Genomic DNA, 24,162 nt, shown 5'->3' with positions numbered 1-24,162 from the left:
TCATGGATACTAGTTGGGTTAGTTTCCGCTGCGCCACAATGGGAATTCCCATGGCTGCTTTAGCTTTGCTTATCTTCATCATTTCTTGCTTCAAATTGTCACTGAATAAGACCTAAGACCATCTCGAGATCCTGGGAGTCCACAAGAACACCCAATCAAAAGCAAGTTCCAAAGTATTCCGTACAACTTTGCCTTGAGAAGTCTGAATCCTGGGAGATGGAGTGACCACAGTTAGATGATTTTTAGCATCTGCATTCCTTCCACACTCTCATAATTCTGGCCCAACTAACATACTAACTATGGGGCCATGTGCATCACTTTCTTCCTCTATAAAACGGGGATGGTAATACCTTCTTCATCAGGCTGATGGGAAAATTAAATGAGTTAGTACATGTACGGCACTCAGAACAGTGCCTGGCACAGAGTAAGAGCTCAGTGTTAGCTATTATTGTTATTGCTACTGGCATTCACACACACACACACACACACACACACACAATTAGAATTGGGACCCATATCCAGGAGGCTTCTACTGTATTCCTAATGACTTACTGCTTAAAAAAAATCTAAAATTAGAACCACCATCAATACAAAAATATAAACAGGTCTTGGAAAAAGGCGGGTTGGGGGGAGCCACTCATAGTCATGTTGGTTGCGTTGGTGAGTTGGTGAGTTTTAGGTGAGGGTACACCTCTGAGCAGCCGTGGAATCCGGTTCCACGACTGCTCTGTATTTCCTTCAGATGATGCCTCCCCTTCTGCTTCGGTTCTTAATCAGCGTTTCATGGGCAGGATTACGGGCGGGTCCATGAACCCCCTGAAACTGTACACGGAACTGGGTGGGGCTGCGGCTCTGGGCATTTTGGGGTTGGGGGAGGGGTTCCACAGCTTTTCTCAGGCTCTAATAAATGATCCTGTAGCGAGTAACTTGCTTTGCAGGGCTAAACTCAGGAGAGAGCGACTGAACAATTCATTTCACGGAAGCTACGGCCATGACCAGGACACCTGGGCTGTTAATCTCTATCTCAACACCCGAGAGACCTGGCACCGCGAGAGGCAAGAGCCTGCCGGGCAGTGACCCTCACTGTTGAAAAACTCACCGGCTCCCCAGACCCGACCTGGGTTTGCCGGGTTTAACTTCCCCTCCCTTCCCCCATCCTTCGTTCTCTTCCAAGAACAAACTCCAAGGAAATTGGCCACGCTGCGTCTAGGGTTTCGCTCCTGGCCTCGGCTGACACTTAAACCACTTCTCCCAGGGAAGTTAACTAAAAGAACAATTAATCCACGCAAAAATCCAAAACCCACTCCACAGCTCAAGAACTCGCAAAGTTAGAAGACTGAGGCGCCGCTGCTGAGGGTGAGCTCTGCAGGTCACTGAGGCTCACGGGGTACGAAAGGGAAGTAGCCAAGGTCCGGTCAGAGGGTGGGACGCCGACAGCACTCTCCGAGTCTAAGCGCTACCGACGCCGGTGGAGAAGGGCTCGCAGACAGCCAGGTAAGCAGGTAGGTGTGGGCAAGTGTACAAGCACCCAGCCGCGGCGGATTAAAGTTCAAGCCTGTTCACACACCGCTCCCCCTTCCCCGGCGGGCGTTCTCACGACTGCTGGGCGGCCCCTTTCCAGGGAAAGCCTGGGCGCTCGATGGTCCCCTCTTTGGAACGGGCTCCCCAAATCCCTAGTAAAGCCGAGTGACTCCCCTTGCCTCCCAGCCACCAAGCCTCAAGAAGCATTCGCCTCCCGTTCCTCTCCTAGGCGGGCGCAGAACACCCTCGGGAGAGAGAAATGGAGGGGACAGGGAAAAACGGGGTGTCGCGGAGGGCAGGTGGCGCCGGGCGCGCAGCAGGCAGCGTACATACCCAGCGCGAAGAGGGCGAACTGTCCAGCCGAGGTGACCATTTTACGGGCAGCGGGCAGCAGGCACTCCAGCCTCCTGCCCTACCTGTGGTGCCCGAGTGGCGAAGCGGCGCCGCGGTGCGGGGGAAAAAGGCGCCGGCGAGGCAGGGCCAGCCCCCGGCGCGGGCGGGCGGAGGGAGGACCGCGCGCCTCTGCTGGCACTGGCCCCACCGCGCCGCCGGCCGGGCGGAAATGGGAAGGCGGTTACCGTCACCTCCGCCACTCGGCGACCGGGACCGGTGGACCACCCTCCCGCCTCGGTGGGGGTGCCCCCCCGAGGGCACAGGGGTGGGGCGGGGGCGGGGACGCTGCGCGCACAGTGCGGGGTGCGGGCGGCGGGGCGGGGCAGCGCGACCCGGGAATCTCCGAGCCCGCCGCGCGAGCCTGGCACCCTGGCGGAGAGAAAGGCAGGAAGCGCCCGACCTCAGACACCACCCTCAGTCTAGCAGCTCAGTGCGGAGCCCAAGTGGCTGGGCGCGGTGGCCGCTCCTAGGCTCCAGGCGGGGTAGCAGAGCCACTTCAGCGAATGTCACCTGCGCCGACAGCCGCTGCAAGGGGCTTTCCCGTGGCCCGGGACGAGACTTGCGAGCTGCGCCCACGCCTGCCGAGACTTGGCTCAAGAAAAGTGCACCCCAGAATCAATCTAAGGATTTGTTCAACCACGTTTCCCACCTGCGCCCCCATCCGAGGGAACACTGGATTCTGGGGACGCCTGCTGCCCGAGCACAGCCATCCCAGTTCCCAGGCGGGCACACTGTTAAATCAGCGGGCCCTCATACCTCTGGCCAAGTGCTGACAATGAAGACGGGTCTTTGTCTATGGGGGCACCTGGTTATCCATCACCACCAGTACCCCCGCGCCACCGCACCCCATCCTGCCACAGCCAGCTGAGGCCAAGAACAAGGTAGCATGCAGCCACATGCCCCTGAGAGAGGGGTGTATGGGCTGAAGCTACCTGGATGCTTCTTTCAAGGACTTGTGGCCTTGTGCTGGCCCCTGGGGCTGGAGTTTGGGGAAATGGAGGGGCAGAGGGAAGACATTCTGGGCAGAGAATGGAAGGATCATAGGGGACGTCCATAGGGGACAGTGTGCCCTTGAGAGTCAGTGACCAGTGTATTCTCCAGATGCCTGGAACTCGGGGACTAATTCTTCTCCTGATCCCTGCAGCCTACCTGAGGGGCTGAGGGCCTGAGGGCCTGAGGGCCTGAGGGGCTGAGGGGCTGAGGGGCCTAGTTTCTAAAAGGAAGTACCAGACGATTGGCCTCAACGTTTGAGCAGGAAACATGAGTGTAGAAAGGGATTTGGGAAACAGTGTAAATTTACTTTGAGAAACCATTTCTTGCAGTCCATTCATCAGAGGATACTTTGCTGCTCTTTCAACCCTTAATAATCTGTGGTGAGGGTGTCATGATAAGTCCTCATCCATGGATGTACAGGACATACACACACTCTCTTTAGTGAGTGGTCCCTGACTGCCTTCAGCACCTGTGCCTTCATCCTTCTGACCAGTCTTGACCTGTTCCTGTGGCTCTTCTGACTGCCTAGACTAGCCTGCCTTGGCTAAAGGAGGGAAGAAGTCAGGCGTTCTCCATCCCCTTCTCCTGTTCTCCAGGACCCCCAACTAGGACTGGAAAATTGACCTATCAGCTTGTTTCCTACTGGGACACCCACATCAAGTTTACTGTGGCTGAGGGCTGACTGTCCAAGCTGGCTAGAGCCAGGTTCAGCAGTTTCCCCCTCTCTGCCCGCTGCCTGCATGCAAAGTTGTGGATGGAGGGAAGGTAGCAGTAAAATCAAGCCAATGAACTTGTCCCCTTCAGGATTATAAAATATTTTTCATCAAGAGATAAGTTGATATCTTGTAGGCTAAAGAATACCCAAATCAAAGGACATTTTAATGCTTGGGAATCATTAATTCTTCCCCAACATTTTCAAGAGCCATTCTACATCTGTAGTTTTATTAACGTGCCAACTCCTTTAAATCAAAGAGGTAATCAGGTATTGCGGTATTTTTCTAAACATCGACAACATTTTTTTGTAAACTGAAAAATAACTATTGAACATTTATACAACTAAGAGGAAACCCAATATTCTAAAGTGTTAACACTCTGGCTTTGGTATCTTATATATCTCCTTTAGTCCTTACAACAACCCTATGAGATAGAGTCCATCCTCCTTTTATGTGAAACCAGTGGAGACCTAGAGAATTTAGTAGGTCTAACTTTCCGAGGTAGAAAGCCAGCAAGTGGCAAAACCCAATTTTGAAAGTGGGACGAGCTGGTTCCCAGGCCTATATGTTGGCTTCTGAGTTATGTTGCCTCAGTTCCCATGTTTTTAATAAGGATAAGACTGAACTCATGGGGTTAATGTGAGGATTAAATGGAAGAATTTATTTGTATGCTTAGCACACTATTTAATATCAACAAGTATAGCTATTATTTAAACAAAACTCAGTGAAATAACTTCCCCCCCTCAATGTCCTACTCTTATAGTTTTTTTTTTTAATCATTTCCATATCAGTTCCTTCGTTTGTGCATAGGTACACTTTCCTAAAGGGGGTAGTTTAACAGGTAAATCAGGAGCTATGAATTTTCTCAGCCTGTGGTGTGAGAGGAATGAGAAAAAAATTACAGACTGTGGTTTAGAGCCAAGAAATCATTTTTCCTGCAGGGTGGTGTGATGTTCTTTGCGTTTCAGCAGTATGGAATACATTGCATTCCAGGCTGAGTGAAATTCCTGCAGAAGCTCCTGGACACTGCATGGGAGGAACCACTGTGTTCCTTCACCTGCAAGCACTGCAGCTGTCTGGCTTGGTCACTAAGAGTTCTGTTTGTGTGTGCACATGAACCCTGGCCGCTCTGTGGCCTGCCTGCTAGGAATATGCCTGGGCCACCTTTGCACACACTTGGTTCAGCTGGCCTTGAGCTCAAGGATAATCCCTTCTATAACAAGCCACTCACAGCCTCTCCTCCCCGTGCAAACAGGAGAATCGTGTTATGTTCCATTCAGAGGCCAGTGAAGTCCCACTGCCAGTTTTCCCTTTCCTTTCTTCTGGATACTTATTACAGAGTGTGTGTTTAAAGGGTCCGCTTCTTCGCTGTAATCAGCCTCTCCCTCCGTCCTGATTCATTCGTGGAAGTGTCGGTGAGGCCATAGGCACTGGAGTCCTCCTGGAATGATTCAGGCCAGCCGAGCTCGCTGTTTAGATCGGCACTTACCCCAGCTCTCAGTGAATAAACAGTCCAGACATTCTTAGGGAGGAAGCACAGCCATGGGCCACTGCACTGAAGGAATTACAATTCCTGCAGACAAGCCTTAGAGAGCAGTGAGCAGAGAAGGCTTCAGGTGGCTGCAGGACCTTCCCGGGTGGGAGCAGCAGAGACAGGGGGACTCAGAGGGAAACCAGAAGAGGGTGCCTGACTTTCCTGTTTGCCTAGGATGTCAAAGGTCAGATGTCATCTGGGTCTGAGAGAGAAAAAGAGAAAAGTTTTATAAAGGATTCCAGAAAACCGTGTTTAGGCAGAGTGAGATTTTAATGTCTTATGAGACTGAGGAGAAGAAATCTAATCCAAAGTAAGGTATTGTTCAAGTATCAGGCCCTTTTGAAGCCTCAGCTCTTAGTGTAGTCCTTATCTCTAGCCAACAGGAGACGTAGGAAACCTTATACTGACTCCGTTCTCACAGTTTTCATCACCAGCATAATGGGTGGGTACAGAGCCATCAGAGGCGTTTGCTTTGTCCTCAGCTACCTGGGTGGTTTTCATGCCAGTGTGATCCAAAGACTGGTCTGACCTTCTTCTTAACTTCTTCTACCCCCCAGCTCTCAGATGTACCTTGGGAATGCACATTCAAGTTGTGCCTTCAGCTTGAATCCTTCCTTCCCAAGAGCTATCACAGGATGGCTCAATGCCCAGTATCAAAATCTGGAGGTTGATGCTTCCACGGATGGTCCAAGCAGCTCCAAGATGTCATGGCTCTAAGACTCAGAGTTACCACATGGCTGCTGCGACTAAAACCATTATCATCTCCTCCAGCTCGTGAACTGCCTAGTTGACCAGGATGCAGGAGAGGTACCCAGAGGATTCAGCACAGCTGATGTCAAACCAGTCCATTAAGCATGCATGGAGGCAGGAGAGCTAGGTGTTCAATTCTGCTTTTGCTTTCTTGCTGTCCCCGACCCCGGCAACCTTAACTATAGCTCTGAAGACTGGAAAGATTGCCTCCCATATTCTCAGGGGTGCTAGTGCCAGGGAAGGTCCTGTGTCAATGCCCAGAGATCCTTAGACAAGTGGAAAGAATGATGTTGATGGAACAGGGTAGTGATGATCGAGAGATGCAACATAGCAAAAAACCATAAAGAATTGAGGAAGGAAAAATCAAAGAAAGAGAACTGCAAAGGGGGCTTAATAATTTATCTTTTAGTGGTGGATTAATCTGCCTGATAAGCACAAGAATTCTCCCCGAACTCAAAGGCAAAGGGAAAAAAAATACTGAGAGATAAAATATGAGACAGAGAAAGACAAAATCAAAATACCCCAAATATTTTTAATAGAGAGCCCAGAAAGGGAGCATATTGCTGAAAGAGAAAATACTCCTGTCTTCTAAGACAGGAGGGTGTCAGTGATGAGAGGTGGAGGTTATATAGCCCATAGGTCTAAAAGAGGAAGGGGACTTTGTCTAAAAGTGAAAAGTTCAAGGACTTTTTCGTTCTGTGAGAGACATTTAAACTGTCACATTGAACTTCTCATTCTGCCTCTCTTCCAAACTCCCATTGAAACAGCCAGAGGAAAATCATGGTGGGGGAAATCTGTCATTGTTCAAAACTGAAAAAGGATTCCACCCACATACCAGACATTTCAAGGAATTTCTCTAAGACAACGCTGATGAGACCAGCTTAAGAGAGGGTTTGACAACCTTCAATTCATCTCACAGAAAAGAAAGGCATCTCCAGGGAGGTACCCCCACCAGGGCTCTGGAGGCTGGTTGTGACAAGAGCTGACAAAAAAAAAAAAAAAAAAAAAAAAGAGAATCATAAGGGAGAGAGATGGGGCAAATCTCCATCCTCTTGAAGCATCCAGGTAGTGCCCAGCTACTGGGTTGCACACAGGACACGGACCCTATGAGGGATCCTGGCACAGAGAGAACATTGCCAAGGAGGGAATGGTGAGGGTAGCCACACTGGCTGCCCACTAGCATTATGTGGTTGCAACATGCAGGAGAAAGAAACTCTTTGATTTAAAGGTGAAATTGATCTTTCGAGAGTTCCACAGACATATGGCTCTCGTTTTCTTTCATACCTGCATTCCACACACACATCCATGACAACAAGTCTGTTATGTTCCAGGCAGTGGGTGAGGCACTAGGGCTTCAACAATGGCCACGTGAAGTCTGCCCTGTGAAGTCCCTCCGGCAAAAGAATCAGGTAAGCTCTGAAAGAAATGTCATTTTCATGCTTGCTACATAAATGCCCCAAACAACAAAACATGGAAACTGCATTTGGGGGAAAAATGATTGTGATGCAGAATTCTGTTTCTTAACCAAGGTATTTCAGACAAGCAGCTATAAAAAAGTAGACTATTCAATATGTATCACCTCAGCAGAAGAAATAAATAAATGAAAAGGCTCCACAAGAAAATATTCCAGCCAAGCAAATAAACTCAATGATGTAAAAGAAATACTACAGAAGCAATGGCAGTGAGTGATAAAGCAGTAAAAGCTTCTGCTGAGCCTAACTCCTAATGTTTACTATCTTGTGGTACTCCTTGCTGGATGCCAACAGAATGAATATTTTCCTTTTCTTCCTGCTAACAAAATCCCAATTTTGTGTTGGATGACATGCTGTGACCCAGAGGATGAAGCAACATTATTGATAATTGGCTTCGGGCTGGGCATGTGCCTAAGCTCAGGCCAATAAAATGTCAGGGAAAGTCTCTTGTTAGGCTTCTTGGGAATAAATTTGCTTCTTTTTTCTTTTTAATTGAAGTTTAATTGATTTGCAATATTATATTAGTTTCAGGTTATGGACTAGTGATTGGGTATTTTTGCAAATTCTACTCTGTTATAGGTTGTTACATGGTAATGGCTATAATTCCTTTCAAGATACAGTATATCCTTGTTATCTATTTTTTTTTTTTTTTTTTTTTTTGGTCTTTTTGCTATTTCTTGGGCCGCTTCCGCGGCATATGGAGGTTCCCAGGCTAGGGGTCGAATCAGAGCTGTAGCCACTGGCCTACACCAGAGCCACAGCAACGCGGGATCCGAGCCGCGTCTGCAACCTACACCACAGCTCACGGCAACGCCGGATTGTTAACCCACTGAGCAAGGGCAGGGACCGAACCCGCAACCTCATGGTTCCTAGTCGGATTCGTTAACCACTGCGCCACCACGGGAACTCCTTTGTTATCTATTTTATACATGGTCGTTTGTACCTGTTAACCCCATACCTCTAATTTGTCCCTTCCCTCTTCCCTCTCCCCTTTGATAACCACAAATTTGTTTTCTGTATCTGTGAGTCTGTCTCTCTTGTGTATACATTCATTTGTGTTTCTTTTAAAGATTCCACATATGTGAAATACAGTATTTGTCTTTCTCTGACTTATTTCACTAAGTATAATATTCTCTAGATTCATCCACATTGCTGAAAATGGCAGAATTTCATTCTTTTTATGGCCGAGTATATTCCATTGTGTGGAACATTACTCAGCCATATACACACATGGATACACACATCTTCTTATCTGAATACTGGAGTACAGGTATCTTTTCAAATTAGTGTCTTAGTTTTCCTTTTGCAGATATATACCCAGGAGTGAGATTGCTGTGTCATATGATAGGTCTATTTTCAGTTTGGGGGGAATCTCCATATTATTTTTCAGAATGATTGCCGATTTATATTTCCACCAAGAGTGTACCAGGGCTCCCTTTTCTCCAAGTCCTCTCCAGTCTTTATTATTTGTACACATTTTGATGATAGACATTCTGACAGGTGTGAGTTGATATGCCATTGTTGTTTTGATTTGCATTTCTCTAATTATTAGTGATGTTAAGTTCTTTTCATGTGCCTGATAGCCATCTATACGTCTTTGGGAAAATGTCTATTCAGGTCTGTCCATTTTTTGATTAGATTGTTTGGAGTTTTTTTTTTTTTGGATATCGAATTCTATGAGCTGTTCATATATTTCGGATATTAATCCCTTGTCAGACACATCATTTGCAAGTATCTTCTCCCAGCCATAGGTTGTCTTTTTATTTTGTTGAGGTTCCCTTTGCTGCACAAAAGCTTTTAAGTTTGATTAGGTCCCATTTGTTAATTTTTGCTTTTATTTCTTTTGCCTTAGGAGACTAATACAAAAAATATTGCTGTGATTTATGTCAAAAAGTGTCTTGTCTGTTATCTTCTAGGATTTTTATGATTTCCATTTTTATATTTAAGTTTTTCAACCATTTTGAGTTTATTTTTGTGTATAGTGTGAGGAAATGTTTTATTTGTGGCTGTCCAGGTTTCCAAGCACCACTTGTTGAAGAGACTGTCTTTTCTCTCTTGTCTCCTTTGTTGTAGATTAGTTGACCATAGGCACGTGGATATATTTTTTTGGCTCTGTTCCATTGATCTATCTATGTGTCCATTTGGAGCCAGTACCACACTCTTTTGATTACTGTAGCTTTGTAGTATAGTCTGAAGTCTGTAGGATATAAACTTCAGACTTTGTTATTTTTTTCTCAAGACCACTTTGGTGATTCAGGGCCTTTTTTAGTTCCATACGAATCTTTGGATTGTTTGTTCTAGTTCTGTGAAAAATGTCTTGGATATTTTGTTAGGGGTTGCATTAAATCTGTAGATGGCTTTGAGTTGTATGGCCATTTGAACAATATTAATTATTCCAATCCAAAGCACAGGTTATCCTTCCATTTTTTTGTATCATCTTCAATTTCCTTTATCAGTGTTTTATAGTTTTTAATGTATAGATCTTTCACCTCTTTGGTTAAGTTTATTAGGAATTTGCTTTTTGATAAACAGGCAGTGAGGTAAACTGACTTTTCTTCCTGTCTTGAAGATGGTTGTCTAAGGATGAAGTATCTGGAGTGTGGCATCCATCTTGCGACCATGAGAAGGCCAAGAGAATCTGAGAGATGCCCACATAACACCTTGACATTTAAGAGCTGCTGAACAAAGATAAATCTTCTTCCACTCACTCTTCTTTCTATATGGTGTAACTAAATGTCCTTAATATCTGAGCCACTCTGAGGTAAAGCTGAAGGTCTGGTTGGAAACTTGATAAAACTATTGAAGATTATACTTGAAAGAAAATATGTATACATGGATTAGGAGTTGGGGTTAAAGCATAAAATAATCTAAATCAGGCATTCCTGTCGTGGTGCAGTGCAAACAAATCTGACCAGGAACCATGAGGTTATGGGGTTTTTTTTGTTTGTTTGTTTTTTTGTCTTTTGTATTTTTTTGTTGTTGCTATTTCTTGGGCCGCTCCCACGGCATATGGAGGTTCCCAGGCTAGGGGCCGAATCGGAGCTGTAGCCACCGGCCTACGCCAGAGCCACAGCCACGCGGGATCCAAGCCGCGTCTGCAACCTACACCACAGCTCACGGCAACGCCGGATCGTTAACCCACTGAGCAAGGGCAGGGACCGAACCCGCAACCTCATGGTTCCTAGTCGGATTCGTTAACCACTGCGCCACGACGGGAACTCCAGGTTATGGGTTTGATCCCTGGCCTCACTCAGTGGATTAAATATCTGGTGTTGCTGTGAGCTGTGGTGTAGATCACAGACATGACTCAGATCTGGCATTGCTGTGGCTGTGGCATAGGCTGGCGGCTACAGCTCTGATTGGACCCCTAGCCTGGGAACCTCCATATGCTGTGGGTGCGGCCATAAAAAGAAAAAAAAAAACCCAAATCTAAAGGCCCAGATTATTGTCATAGAAACTGGGAGGACAGGGTGGCAGAGAAGGGAAAGTAACAATGTGCTTCTTTTGTTATCATTCATTGAAGAGAGTCAGTAACTACTATAAAACTATTTTCTTTGATAGATATATGAATTCATTCAAAAATTTAAAAGTAACTACTAATGGAATGAAAATAAAACATTTAACATCCAAATTTCTAAAGGAAAAAAAAGGTGCATAGAGATAGAGTCAGCAGGAAGAGAAAATGAGGAAAAGTCCAAGAAATGTAAAAAATGACATATATATCAGATGGCAGAAGTAAGCACAAATGTACCTATATTCCAATTAAACATGAATAGTTTTAATTCCCCCTTTAAAATACAAAATCCAACTAAAGGCTTTAAAGAAACTTACCTATCAGTCATATAAAATCAAAAACAATTGCCCTGTAAATACAAACCAGAGGAAATCTGGTGGGGTCACGTAATTATGAGAAAACTAAAATTCATAGCAAAAAAATAAATTCATATATAAACAAGATTATTTTGATCAAAACTAAGGGAAATATAAGGATACCTACAAAGACAAGTTATCATCCTATTGTGTGGTAGATTGTCACATCAGTGGCCCCCCAATGACCCAAACTTCCTATTACCCATGTCCTTGAATTGCCCCCTTCCACAGAGTCTGGGTTTTGCCATGTGTCTTTCTTAGTTCATTGGGACTTCAGTTAATAAGAGGCTATAAGCAGAGACTTGAAAAACTCTTGTGCATTAAAGCTTGCCATCTTAGAATGATTCTGCCACCAGTGTGGTCAACTAGAGGATGGGGGGGCCAGATGGAACAGAGACGAGCTACCATTCCCGAACACAGCCTTTATTCAATCCAGCTTGAATTCAGTTGGATTCAGCCTTAAGAGTGAACCCAGCCAAATCTGAATCCTAGAAATAATAAGTGAAATGTCATTGTTTTAAACCATTAAATTTTGGGGTGATTTATTATGCAGCCGTAGATGAGGAGTACCCTTTGTGAAACTATAGCATCTCTCTCTTTCTGTGGTACCTCGAAAGGAAAGAAACTTAATAAACTTATGATGAATATGGCTCTAATTATATTTAATATAATTAATTTAGTATGTACAAATTAAGATTTTTTTCCCTACAAATATAAATACTCTCTTTTAAAAAATCCTTAGACGATTTTAAAGAAATGAACATATGGTAATCTTCAAATGAAACCTTAATAAATTCTAGGAAGAAAAAAACTTTTTAGGTTCCTGTCATAAACTCTAATTCGATTAGATTAGAACTTAATGACAAAGGACAACTTAACCATACAGTAAAAATATGTTTTCTCTTAATTTCTCTTGGATCTAAGAGAAAATTAAAATCGTGCCTCAAAATTGAGATGAGATCAAAGTCAAAATATTTGGGATTCAGCCAAAGCTGAAATTTTTAGCCACAAATTTTCTTTCATTATTAAGAAATAATTAAACTAAATGAAGTACCAACTTAACTGAAATTGAAATTAAAAAATAAAAATAAATTTAAGGAAAGCAAAAATGTGGGGGTCACAATTAAAGCAAATAATGAATTAGGGCAGAAATCAGAGAATGAGTGAAAGAGCATCTTTGAAAAGAATAATAAAGTCTTAGCATGACAAGACTAATCATAAAGAATGAAGGGAAAATTTAAAAATTTACACTGTTAGGAATGAGAAGGGTGATAGAACATATGTAGAAAAGATTTTTTAATGATAAGAAAATAGTATATATAACTCAATGTCAATGAATTTAAGTCTCATTAAAATGAATACATCATCTAGAAAAATATAATTATCAAGTCAACTAAAGAAGAATCGGAAACTAGAAAAGACTAGTAAACAGAAAAGAAATGGAAAAGTTGTTAATTACTCCATAAAAGATGCTGTTTCCACGGAGTTTAGCCATCAAGAAATTTAATGTCTATTCTGTTTAAATGTTCCAGAACATAAAAGAGCTTGGAAAGTGTCCTAGTTCAGTTTTTCAAATGAAAGCAACCCAGGAGTTCCTGCTGAGGTGCAGTGGGTTAAGAGTCTGACTGCAGTGGCTTGGGTTTCTGTGGAGGTGCAGATTTGATCTCTCTCTGGGCGCAGTGGGTTAAAGGATCTGGCGTTGCTGCAGCTGTGGCTCCCATTCAATCCCTGGCCCAGGAACTTCCATATGCCATGGATGAGGCCAAAACATAAAAATAAAAAACAAATGAAAGCAACCTTGATATCCCAAACTTGCAAAAATAGCAAAAACAAACAAAAAAGGAAAAAAACAAACTGAAGACCAATCTGATTTAAGAGCAATGATGAAAAAAGTAATAAAATGCTAGCAAAATAAATCCAAATTGCTATTAAAAACTATATACTAGGAACAAGTAGAGTTTGTTCTGGTATTCAGGTAATATTTTATTAATAATTACGTTCAAAAAATGATATATAATTGAGTTATAACATTTTAGTTTCAGGTGTATAACATAATGATTAGACAGTTGCACATAGTGTGAAATGATCACCACAGTAAATCTAGTTAAAAGCCATCTGACACATAGTTCATTGTTTTAAATAATTTATCTATTTATTTTTTTGTCTTTTTTAGGGCCGCACCCTTGGCATATGGAGGCTCCCAGGCTAGGGGTCGAATCTGAGTTGTAGCTGCCGACCTACATCACAGCCACAGCAATGCAGGATCTGAGCCGCATCTGCAACCTACACTGCAGCTCAAGGCAACGCCAGATCCTTAACCCACTGAGTGAGACCAGGGATCATACCTGCGTCCTTGTGGATGCTAGTCAGATTCCTTTCTGCTGAGCCAAAATAGGAACTCCCTCAAATTCCTTTTTTTTTTTTTTCTTTTGGCCCCACCAGTGGCATGTGGAAGTTCCCGGGCCAAGGGTTGAACCCGCCATAGCAGTGACTTGAGCCTCTACAGTGACAGTGCTGGATCCTTAACCTGTTGAGCCACAAAAGAAATCCAACAAATTATTTTTTAATATATTTTAAAATCAAAGATTAAACATAATTATCGCTGTAGTTCCAGGAAAATTAACTAGATATAGGCTACCTCATTAACATAAGTAATACCTATGTCAAATCAGTGGGAATAAAATTCTTCATATGAAAACATTAGTGGCAGGAACCAAACAAGGATGCTAATCTAACCATCATTCTGTAGCACTCTCTGTACAATTTGGTGAAGAATCTCAAGGTTTTTGGTATGCATTAACTTTATTAATTCTTTCCCTACTGATGTGAAATAATAACTTTATCATAACACATACCACTAATCTGTGCTATTTTTGGTCCTGCCCACCCCAGGCTTTATATTCTGTGTTAATACTTTGTCTATCTCTGCTACCCAGCTTACACTGTTTTGCATTATTTTAATTTCATAGTGTGTTCTTATGGATATTTAAAATCACACACAGAGTTCCTGTCATGGCACAGCGGAAACGAATCTGACTAGGAACCATGAGGTTATGGGTTCGATCCCTGGCCTCACTCAGTGGGTTAAGGATCTGGCGTTGCCATGAGCTGTGCTGTAGGTTGCAGACGCGGCTTGGATCCAGCATTGCTGTGGTTGTGGCGTAGGATGGCAGCTACAGCTCTGATTAGACTCCAAGCTGGGAACCTCCATATGCTGTGGGTGTGGCCCTAAAAAGACAAAAAATGACAAAAAAATCAAATCAAATCAAATCTCACATACACACACACACACACACACACACACACACACACACACACAAAATCACCCAAACTGCTCTGCAGAAATATTTAACCAATTCATGTTCCGACCAGCTGGGTGGTAGGTAGTTTCTTACATTGTTTAGTTTTCCCACAAGCCAAGTTCGTATAAATCTTTGGCTTTTGGAGTCATGTATATCTTGGAGAATCTGATGAAAACTATGAACTGTCTTCCCTGCACCACCCCAAATAGCTATGTCTTTATCTAGGTTCAAGTTTATATCTGTATTTGTATACCAAATTGAGCTTCTGATTATACACATTTATAGACTCTCTGAAGCTTATGCATGGATCCCAGGTTAACCACTGAAATAAATATTCATCTGTATTTATTCCATCACCTTTTATATTTAATTTTTTAGTCCAACTGACATTTTTGGGTAATGATTTACAGGACATCCCTAAGCACTGTACAGCGTGATCCAAATGTTGCCCCTGCCTCATAAATGTTAATATATATGCAGAGAGAAACAGTTACAGGCTCTATCCTAAAATGTTTAGCACTTATGTCTTAAATTGAGAGATTCTTTGTCTATTCTTCTCTCTTCTCCTGATTTAAATATTCCACTATGAATTTATTTTACTTTTGTAATAAGAAACAAACTGACTTCTCTCCAAAAGAAAGGCAGCGAGCACCGTTTGGTGGGTTTCAGACTCGCCAAGAATGAGAGACGAGAGGGCGTCTCTTTTTTTGTTGTTGAGGTAGAGAGGATTACAGGGGTCCAGGAGAGTTTGAACATCAACTGTTTGAGCATCAACTGTTTGCACTGCTGCACAGTGTGGTGGAATCAGGGCCCATCCCACTGGCGGGGACACAGGGACCTCAGTGTGCACTGGGGCCTGTGATGGGCCGATACGGCGTTCCTGGAACAAGGGCCCTGTGTCTGCCACTGTCCAACACAAAGGACAGAGGTCCCCTGTTTACTTTGGATTAGAAACATTCAGATGAGGGATAGCAAAAACATTTGAGTTTTCCCTCTTTTCAGTTTCTTTACAAAAAAACAAATTGTAGTGAGTTGGGAATTTTTTGGCATCTTCCCTGAATAAAAATCAATCAGACTAGATTGCTGAGGGAGTCTTAAAGAGCTTCCCTTGTTTATTATTTTTTTTTAGCTTTATGGCTTAAAGGCTGGGAAGTAGCAGGCACTGACGAGGCCCCTGAATTGTCCATTCATTTCCCAGGAAATGGGGCATTCCCAGTGCCTCCGTCAGCTGGAACAAGTGACCTTTGACCTTTTGCAGTCAGCTCATTGTAGGCTGGAAGCCCCCACATATTCATGGCCAGGCTGCCTCCTTCCTTCTACCCAACCGCTCATACGGAAAACTCCTTTCCCTTCAGATATTCTTTCAAACCTGCCCTTCTTAGAAAATTAGACTCTCAAAAATGGATAGAAGTTTAATCAGATAAAGGAGTCTTCACATCTTCAAGGTCAAGGTGGTTCTACATTGAAAGACTGTGCCTGGGGCTATAGGGAATGGCCTGGGGTAATGATATGGAACTTCTTCCTTTCTGAGTTCAAATCCTAGCTCTGGCACTAATGACCCAAGGACAGCTTTCTGAACCTTCCTGTGTGGCAGTTGTCTTACCTAGAAAATGGGAGTCGTCATAACCCTCAGCACATAGAGTCATCATGGAAGATTAGATGAGATGATGTGTGTGAAGGGTGAAACCCGAGCTCGATGGAAGGAAACCGCTTGGTGCCTGGTAGATGTCACTGCTGTGACTCGAAGCAGTTGTCGCCTCATAAGGCATAGGCAGGTGCAGTGTTTGCCCAGTTTGGAAAATTGGTGCACTTGCAGGACTGGCAAAGCACAGTGACTTTCTGTCGGAGGCTGGCTTGTTCTCAAGCAACTCCCATAGTATCAGTAACTATCAAACGGGGCAGGTGTAGGAACCTTGGGGAGGAGCTTTTGTTTGTTTGTTTGTTTTCTTTCTATGGCCACACCTGTGGCTTATGGAAGTTCCGGGGCCAGGGGTCGAGTCAGAGCTGCAGCGGAGACCTCAATCACAGCCACTGCCACATCGGATCCTAGCCACACGTGTGAGCTACGCCGCAACTAGAGGCAACGCTGGATCCTTGACCCACTGAGCAAGGCCAGGGATTGAACCTGCATCTTTACAAAGACAGCCTTGTGTCCTTGACCCACTGAGCCACAGCAGGAACTCCTTGGGGAGGAGATTTTGCGCTAACGTTGGATCTACTTTTGGAGTTGGATGTGCTCCTCTAGCGGGGAGAGATTGAGAAAGGACACCTGCGATGAGCGAGGCCCCCAGCACAAGTGCGGAGGTTCAGGTGAACAATATGGAAAAGGGGGGAGGTGAGACCACTAATTTACCTCCATGGTATCATTCTCTAGCCTATCGATTCCAAACTTACTATCATCATCAGAGCCGAATATCTGAATTGACATGTACTTGTCACATTTGAGATCCTGAGATCCTACGATCCTCCATCAGATCTTTTAGGGAACTAAAACAGTTGACTCTCCGAGGATCTGGCACAAGGCAGTGGAACAGCTGTCCAGTGAGGCAGGGCATTCCTACTTCTTTTTCTCCACTGGTTTTTATTGGCCACCCGCGGGAACTTTGGGGGGGAAAAAAAAGCCAGGACTTCCCGTCGTGGCGCAGTGGTTAACGAATCCGACTAGGAACTATGAGGTTGTGGGTTCGATCCCTGCCCTTGCTCAGTGAGTTGATGATCCGGCATTGCCGTGAGCTGTGGTGTAGGTTGCAGATGTGGCTCGGATCCCGCCTTGCTGTGGCTCTGGCGTAGGCTGGCAGCTACAGCTCCGATTGGACCCCTAGCCTGGGAACCTCCATAAGCCGTGGGAGCGGCCCAAGGAATGGCAAAAAGACAGAAAAAAAAAAAAAAAAAAGGCCAACAGATTTTAAGAGATAACTAAGATCCCACAAAGCAAATTCCTAAAACTTAAGCCATTCCTTCACATATCACAAACTTTCAAGTGTACCAGTGGAAACAAGCACTGCTTCTTAAAATAGGTAGAGGAGCTATTTCTAGGATCTGAGAAATAATCAGAAAACCAAAATCAGTGATAACTTATTTGGAGGTCTGTGCTTCATGTGACAAGAGCAGTTTCTCTGGCTCTATTTCCACTCGCCCAGGTGCTCCTTACCCTGCCTGGTGCTCTGGCCAATTTTTGCTGTTCTTTCCCTTACTCTGCCCATCTCTCACCTTCTTCTTCTGTTTACCAGCAGGGTAAGAAAGTGAGTATTCCAATACTTTTTAAAATTCATTTCATTGAAGCATAGTTGATTTACAATGTGTTAATTATTGTAGAACAGCAAAGTGATTCAGTTATAAATATACATATACACACACATATACATTTCTTTTTCATATTCTTTGGCATTATGGTTTATCACAATATATATACATATATTTTGTCTTTTTAGGGTCACGCCCGCAGCATATGGAAGTTCCCAGGCTAGGGGTCCAATCAGAGCTGTGGCCTCTGGCCCACACCACAGCCATAGCAATGTGGGATCTGAGCCGTCTCTGGGACCTACACCACAGCTCACGGCAATGCCAGATCCTTGACCCACTGAGCGAGGCCAGGGACTGAACCTGCATGCTCATGGATGCTAGTCAGACTTATTTCCGCTGAGCCACCCGTGGAACTCCTATCGCAAGATATTGAATGTAGTTCCCTGTGCTACACAGTAGGACCTTATTGTTTATCCATTCTATATGTAATAGTTTGCATCTACTAATCCCAAACTCCGGATCCATCCCTCTCCCACCCCACCCCCCTCCTCTTGGCAACCACAAATCCGTTCTCTATGTCTGTGAGCCTGTTTCTGTTTTCTGTTCATTTGTGTCATATTTTAGATTCCTCATAAAAGTGATATATGGGATCAAGTGATTTTGTATTTAATTGTAATGAGAGTCTATATTTTACCTTTACTTTTAAGATGGTATGTTGACACTTTATCTTTTTTTTGTCACGCCATCGGGTATGTGAAGTTCCTGAGCTAGGGATCAAACCCACACCACAGCAGTAACCAGAACCACAGCAGTGACAATCCTGGATCCTTAAACTGCTGAGCCACCAGGGAACCCCTTATTTTTTTTAATTAAAAAAATTTAAGAACATTGTAAATCAACTGTACTTTAATAAAAAAAAACCTTTTTTTTTTTTTTTTCTTGTTATGGCTGCGCTCACGTCATAAGGAAGTTTCTGGGCCAGAGGTCAAATCAGAGCTGCAGCTGCCGGCCTCCACCACAGCCACAGCAACACAGGATCCCAAGCTGTGTCTGTGACCTACACCACAGCTCAAGCAACACCAGATCCTTGATCCAGTGAGTGAGGCCAGACATTGAACCTGAACCCTCATAGACACTATGTCAGGTTCTTAACCCACTGAGCCACAATAGGAATTCCAAAAAAATTTTTTTTAAAAATCTAAAATTTGTTGGCTTTTATGCAGTGATTCACATGATTTGCTTAATTTTTTCTCCCTTTTAGAGTGTATGATATCCCAAATTAACAACAAAAATCCTTTGACTTCTATCCTGATCTGCAAGATATTTGATGCTGTCATTTTATTTCTTACCCTCATAGGATTGGACCTCTGGTTTTTAATATTTTAAGCATTGGCATAAACTTCAGGACACATGTTTGCAAATATAGAAATAAACAGTTCAGTATAATCTGGTTCCTGACCACAGCTCAGCCTTTACCTATGCCTGAAATGGTACCCCAGATCTAAGAGCCAGTGTGCCTGACCATGTGTCTCTTGCCTGGTCCCTCACTGACCTATCACTAGAGATCTGGCCTGCCAGCTGTCTGGTGCCAGACAGGGATCTGCCAAGTGACTGGCTTCTCCAGTTGGACAAGACCTTGGAATTCCCCTGGATGGTACCTCCAGGTGGGGCAGGTTCTAAGGTATTGTGCTTGGATCACATTGAATAAGATAACCCAAGGATTCCTTTTCATGGTAGCACTTGCAAACAGCTTCCGAATAATTATCTCATTTGATCCTTAACATCAACCGTGTGTTATAAAACTACTAATGTAACCCCAACTTACAGATGTGTAAACTGAAACTCAGAGAAACTTTGTTCTTCTGGGGTCACACAGCCAGGAAGTGTCAGAGCAAGAATCTGAACTCTGGCCGGCCAACTTCCAGTTCAGAATATACAGTGGGCTCAGTAAACCTTCGTTTCCCTCATCATACCTGCCACAAACAAAGGGCATTTCTTCCCTCTTGTGGGGCCACCTTTCCAGGAAAAGATGGTTAATATCGCCAGGACCTTCGGCAAAGAGGAACTGAAAACACAGTCCTGTTGTGAGGACAAGTATTCAGATCTCAGAGCTCTCTTGGCCTCTCTTTTTTTTTTTTTTTTTTTTTTTTTTTTTAAGGCCAGGGCCATGCCTTTGGCGTATGAAAGTTCCTGGGGGTCGAATTGGAGCTGCAGCTGCTAGCCTACCCCACAGCCACAGCAACACCAGATCCAAGCTGCATCTGTGACCTACACCACAGCTGGCAGCAATGCCAGATCCTTAACCCACTGAGCGAGGCCAGGCATCAAACCTGCTTCTTCATGGATGGATTCTAACCGGGTTCTTAACCTGCTAAGCCACAATGGGAACTCCTTCTGTTGGCCTCTTTGGATTCTCCCTGACAGCTCAGCTGATGAGACTGCTCTTTTATGTACTAGCTGCATGAAAAAGAAAGGAATCCCCTCATTTCTCACAGAAAATAACAGTCAGTAAGTAGTCTTTGTCATGATGTAATAGGAGGGTTAACAACCAGATTCTTGGAAGGACTGAGTGATCCTCGTGAATCACATTTGACTCTGTCTTGTGCGAATTCACTGCATCTTTTCTGTGCTTTGCTGGTGGAGGGGGGTAAGCTATATAGTAGTTTCTGACAATAACCAAAAAGGTTTTTTTTTGTTTTTTTGTTTTTTTTTAAATAACAGTAGAACTGGCGTAATTGGAAATGAGGGTAGAACTTGGAACCATGTTGGAGAAGAGGGGTTGTATCTAGAGGGGCTATTGAAAATGTTGGTTGCATTACCTGTGGGGCTCACACTTGGGAAGGTTAAATACAATCAGTTTCCCATTTGTTCTGCAGGTTTTTCTTTTCTTCCCTTTTTGGCTGCCCTGAGGCACATGGAGTTCCTGGGCCCGAGATCAGATCTGCATCACAGCTGTGACCCAAGCCGCAGCTGTGGCAATGCCGGATCCTTAACCCACGGTTCGGGGCCAAGGATCTAACCTGTGCCCCAGTGGTACCAAGATGCTGCCGATCCCGTTGCACCACAGCGGCAATGCCTTATTCTACATTTTGATTCTGAAAAGAAACCTGGCTTTGCCCATGTCTAATTTTTTGAAAACTTGTGGACGGGGGAAAGGAGAAAGGACAATGAAAAAAAAAACGTTTGAAAATATTACAGCCAGAAGAAGCCTCAAAGGTGCTGGATAGAGAAACCAGTGACTAAGAGAAAGAGGAATGATGAGCATGCTTCCCTTTGGGAGGGGTTCCCCTGTGCGGATCTCCACACACAGGAGTCCTGACAGCAGACATGTTCTCACACGTATGCTGGTGAGTGATTTGAAAGAAATCAAAGTCAGAACAAAGGAGAGTCTGGAACGTGTTTAATGATTTACCTCTGAAGGTCATTCTTTTTTTTTTTTATTTTTTTAAACACTTTCCCCAATCATTATTATTTTCTATTTTATTGAACTATAGTGGATTTAGAATGTTGTGTTCACTTCTGCTGTACAATAACATGATTCAGATGTATACTTGAGATAGGTAGACAGACAGATATATATATATATATACATATATTCTTTTTCACATTTTTTTCCATTATGGTTTATTATAGGAAACTGAATACAGGTCCCAGGGCTATACAGTAGGATCTTGTTTGTCCATTTGATACATAATAGTTTGCATATGCTAATCCCAAACTCCCAATCCATCACTCCCCCATGCCTTCCCCTTGGCAACCACAGTCTGTTCTCTATGTCTGGTGCGTCTGTTTCTATTTCATAGATAAGTCCATTTCATATTTTAGATTATACATATAGGTTATCCTATGGTATTTGTGTTTTCCTTTCTGATTAGTTCAGGTGGTATGATAATCTCTAGTTGCATCCATGTTACTGCAAATGGCATTTTTCATTTGTTTTTATGGCTGAGTAATAGTCCATTACATATACACACACACACACACACACACACACACACACACATACACATATATATAGTCCATTATATATATGATAGATGTTTTATATGTCATATATATATGTCACATATTCTTTATTCATTCATCTGTCAATACACATTTAAGTTGCTTCTGCGTCTTGTCTATTGTAAATAGTGCTGCTCTGAACATTGGGGTGCATGTATTTTTTTGAATTATATTTTTCTCTACATATAGGCCCAGGAGTGGGATTGCTGGATCATATGACATACTTATTTTTAATTTTTTGAGGAACCTCCACACTGTTTTTCACAGTGACTGCACCAGTTTACATTCCCACCAACAGTGTAGGAGGGTTCCCTTTTCTCCACATTCTCTCCAGCATTTGTAATTTGTAGACTTTTTAATGATGGCCATTCTGACTTGTGTGTACTTCTGTTGACCATTCTAGATAACCTAAAATTTGGGAGACATCACCAAATTCCCTGGCTCTTGCTGAATGCAGCTGGGAAGTAAGAACCAACACCTGTCCCTTTGGGAATGTCTCCAAAATTTCCAAAAAGGTAAGAAATATCTAAATGTGAGATTTAGTTGAAGTATCCCTCCTCATCAAATTACACCTACAATCAAAATGTTATCTTTTGGAGTTCCATCGTGGTGCAGTATAAAGGAATCTGACTAGTATCCATGAGCATGCGGATTTGATTCCTGGCCTCACTCAGTGAGTTGGGGATCCAGCGTTGCCGTGAGCTGTGAAATAGGTTGAAAATGTAGCTCGGATCCCTGTGTTGCTGTGGCTGAGGTGTAGGCTGGCAGCTGTAGCTTTGATTTGACCCCTAGCCTGGGAACTAAAAAGCACACACGCGTGCGCACACACACACACACACACACACACACACACAATTATCCTTCTAATTCTATTAAGAAAATTTTCACCCTTACTACATTCTCAGGAAACACACACACACACACACGCAAAGCCTCCCATGCCACCAAGACTAAAACTTTCCTGATTCACTCCTATTCTTCATGGCTCAGTCTGAATATCACTTCCTCTGGGGAGCCTCCTCCGATTCCTCAGACCTGGTTGGGGCCACCCATGAACTCTGATAGTACCCTGCCGGCTTCTCTCAAGGGCACTCATAGCATCTCCTTTGTCCCCATCTCAGGGTGTTTTGTCTGTCCTCAAAAGGCAGATACAGGTGCCTGCCCATCCCACCCCTCCTTCAGTTCTCTTGGGCTCCAAAGGATCCTGGAACTTTAAGTGGAAGGCTCCCAGAAGGGAGTGGGAGTGGGAGCCAAGGTGAGCCTTGGAACTGTGAGGGATCAGGGCTGGAGGAGAAGGTTGCTGATTCTGTGAGCCTGACCACATCCCCCCATCTTCTCTGGAGTTGCAAGGCCTCTGATAAACAACCATAGGCTAAAGTGCCTATGGAACCTAGGCCCTAAGTCTGCAGACTTGAGCCCTTGCTGGGAGCTCTCATTGGTCAAACTTGGGTAGAGAGAATGGAACCTCCAGAAGAACTGGCTGCCACTGCAGGAGAACATGGGCCAGGATAAGAGTCAGCCAACGTGGAAGCCACCACGCCTGAGGAATGGGCCCTTTGCTATTTTCCTGTATGATATCAGCTCAAAGGTGGCAGGATCATGATGGTGAACTTGATCAGCCGGGGCAAGTGGCTTCTCCAGTGAGACTTAATTTGACTTGGGAGAAGTAAAATATCTCTTCCTTCGTCTAAATTCATAACTATTATACCCATGCCACAATTATAGTTACATAAGAACTTCTAAAATTGTTGGTTTTATGTCTGTCTTTCCCCATTAGATGTTTACGAGCCTAGTGCAGTCTAGAATGTAGTTGATTCTCAATAACTATTCCTTCAATGAATCCGTGAAATAATTTTTGAAAACTTCTTAAGTCTTTCAATCATCGCCAACCCCCCCCTTTTGGGAAACTTTTACAAAAATAAATTGTAAAATTACCATCACCCAACATGTTTTTGAGACACCTATGTTAGCCCTGAATGTTTGAAATCACAATTTTTGAAAAACAGATTTTTTTTTTTTTTTTTTTTTTTGCTTTTTTAAAGGTAAGAATAACTTTCACCAAGAGTGGGCCTCAAGCCCCTGTGAATGAGGTGCCTTAATCATGTACTCACCCTCTACCTCTGCTGGATCCTCCCGGACTGGCCCTCTCCTTGCATCTCTTCAGCCTTAACCACCTGATCAGTTTTGAAAGAATAAACCCGGAGTGAGACTTGAGAAATAGGCAGCCGAGATTTTGCAGAGTACACACTGATTGGAGTTCCCAACTGATGGGAAAGACAGTGGCCCAATGGTTAGAAAAGTGACTTCTGGAGAAGGGGACTGGGGAGGAGCAGAGGAAAGAGGGTCTCTTTGTGCTGCAGTCAATG

The 24,162-nt window shown here is 43.7% G+C and overlaps 1 protein-coding gene and 1 long non-coding RNA gene across 3 annotated transcripts in view; one reads left to right on the top strand and one right to left on the bottom strand.

Annotated features, from left to right (window-relative positions):
• Positions 1–2,089, bottom strand: part of TGFA (transforming growth factor alpha) — a 106,026-nt gene extending 103,937 nt beyond the window's left edge. The window contains exon 1 of one of the 2 annotated variants that reach the window (XM_021085860.1): positions 1,855–2,089. In XM_021085860.1, coding sequence (XP_020941519.1) covers positions 1,855–1,894 — 40 coding nt within the window. In that variant the 5' untranslated portion in view covers positions 1,895–2,089. 2 annotated transcript variants of the gene reach the window in all.
• Positions 292–22,344, top strand: LOC110259992. Its single transcript, XR_002342579.1, has 3 exons — positions 292–1,494; positions 7,236–7,313; positions 22,200–22,344. It is a non-coding gene; the product is annotated as an uncharacterized LOC110259992 (long non-coding RNA).

The sequence above is a fragment of the Sus scrofa genome, chromosome 3 (genome assembly GCF_000003025.6).
Source record: "Sus scrofa isolate TJ Tabasco breed Duroc chromosome 3, Sscrofa11.1, whole genome shotgun sequence".
NCBI lineage: Eukaryota > Metazoa > Chordata > Mammalia > Artiodactyla > Suidae > Sus > Sus scrofa.
Note: the sequence above shows the minus strand (reverse complement) of the source record. Positions and strands in the feature narration are given on the sequence as shown.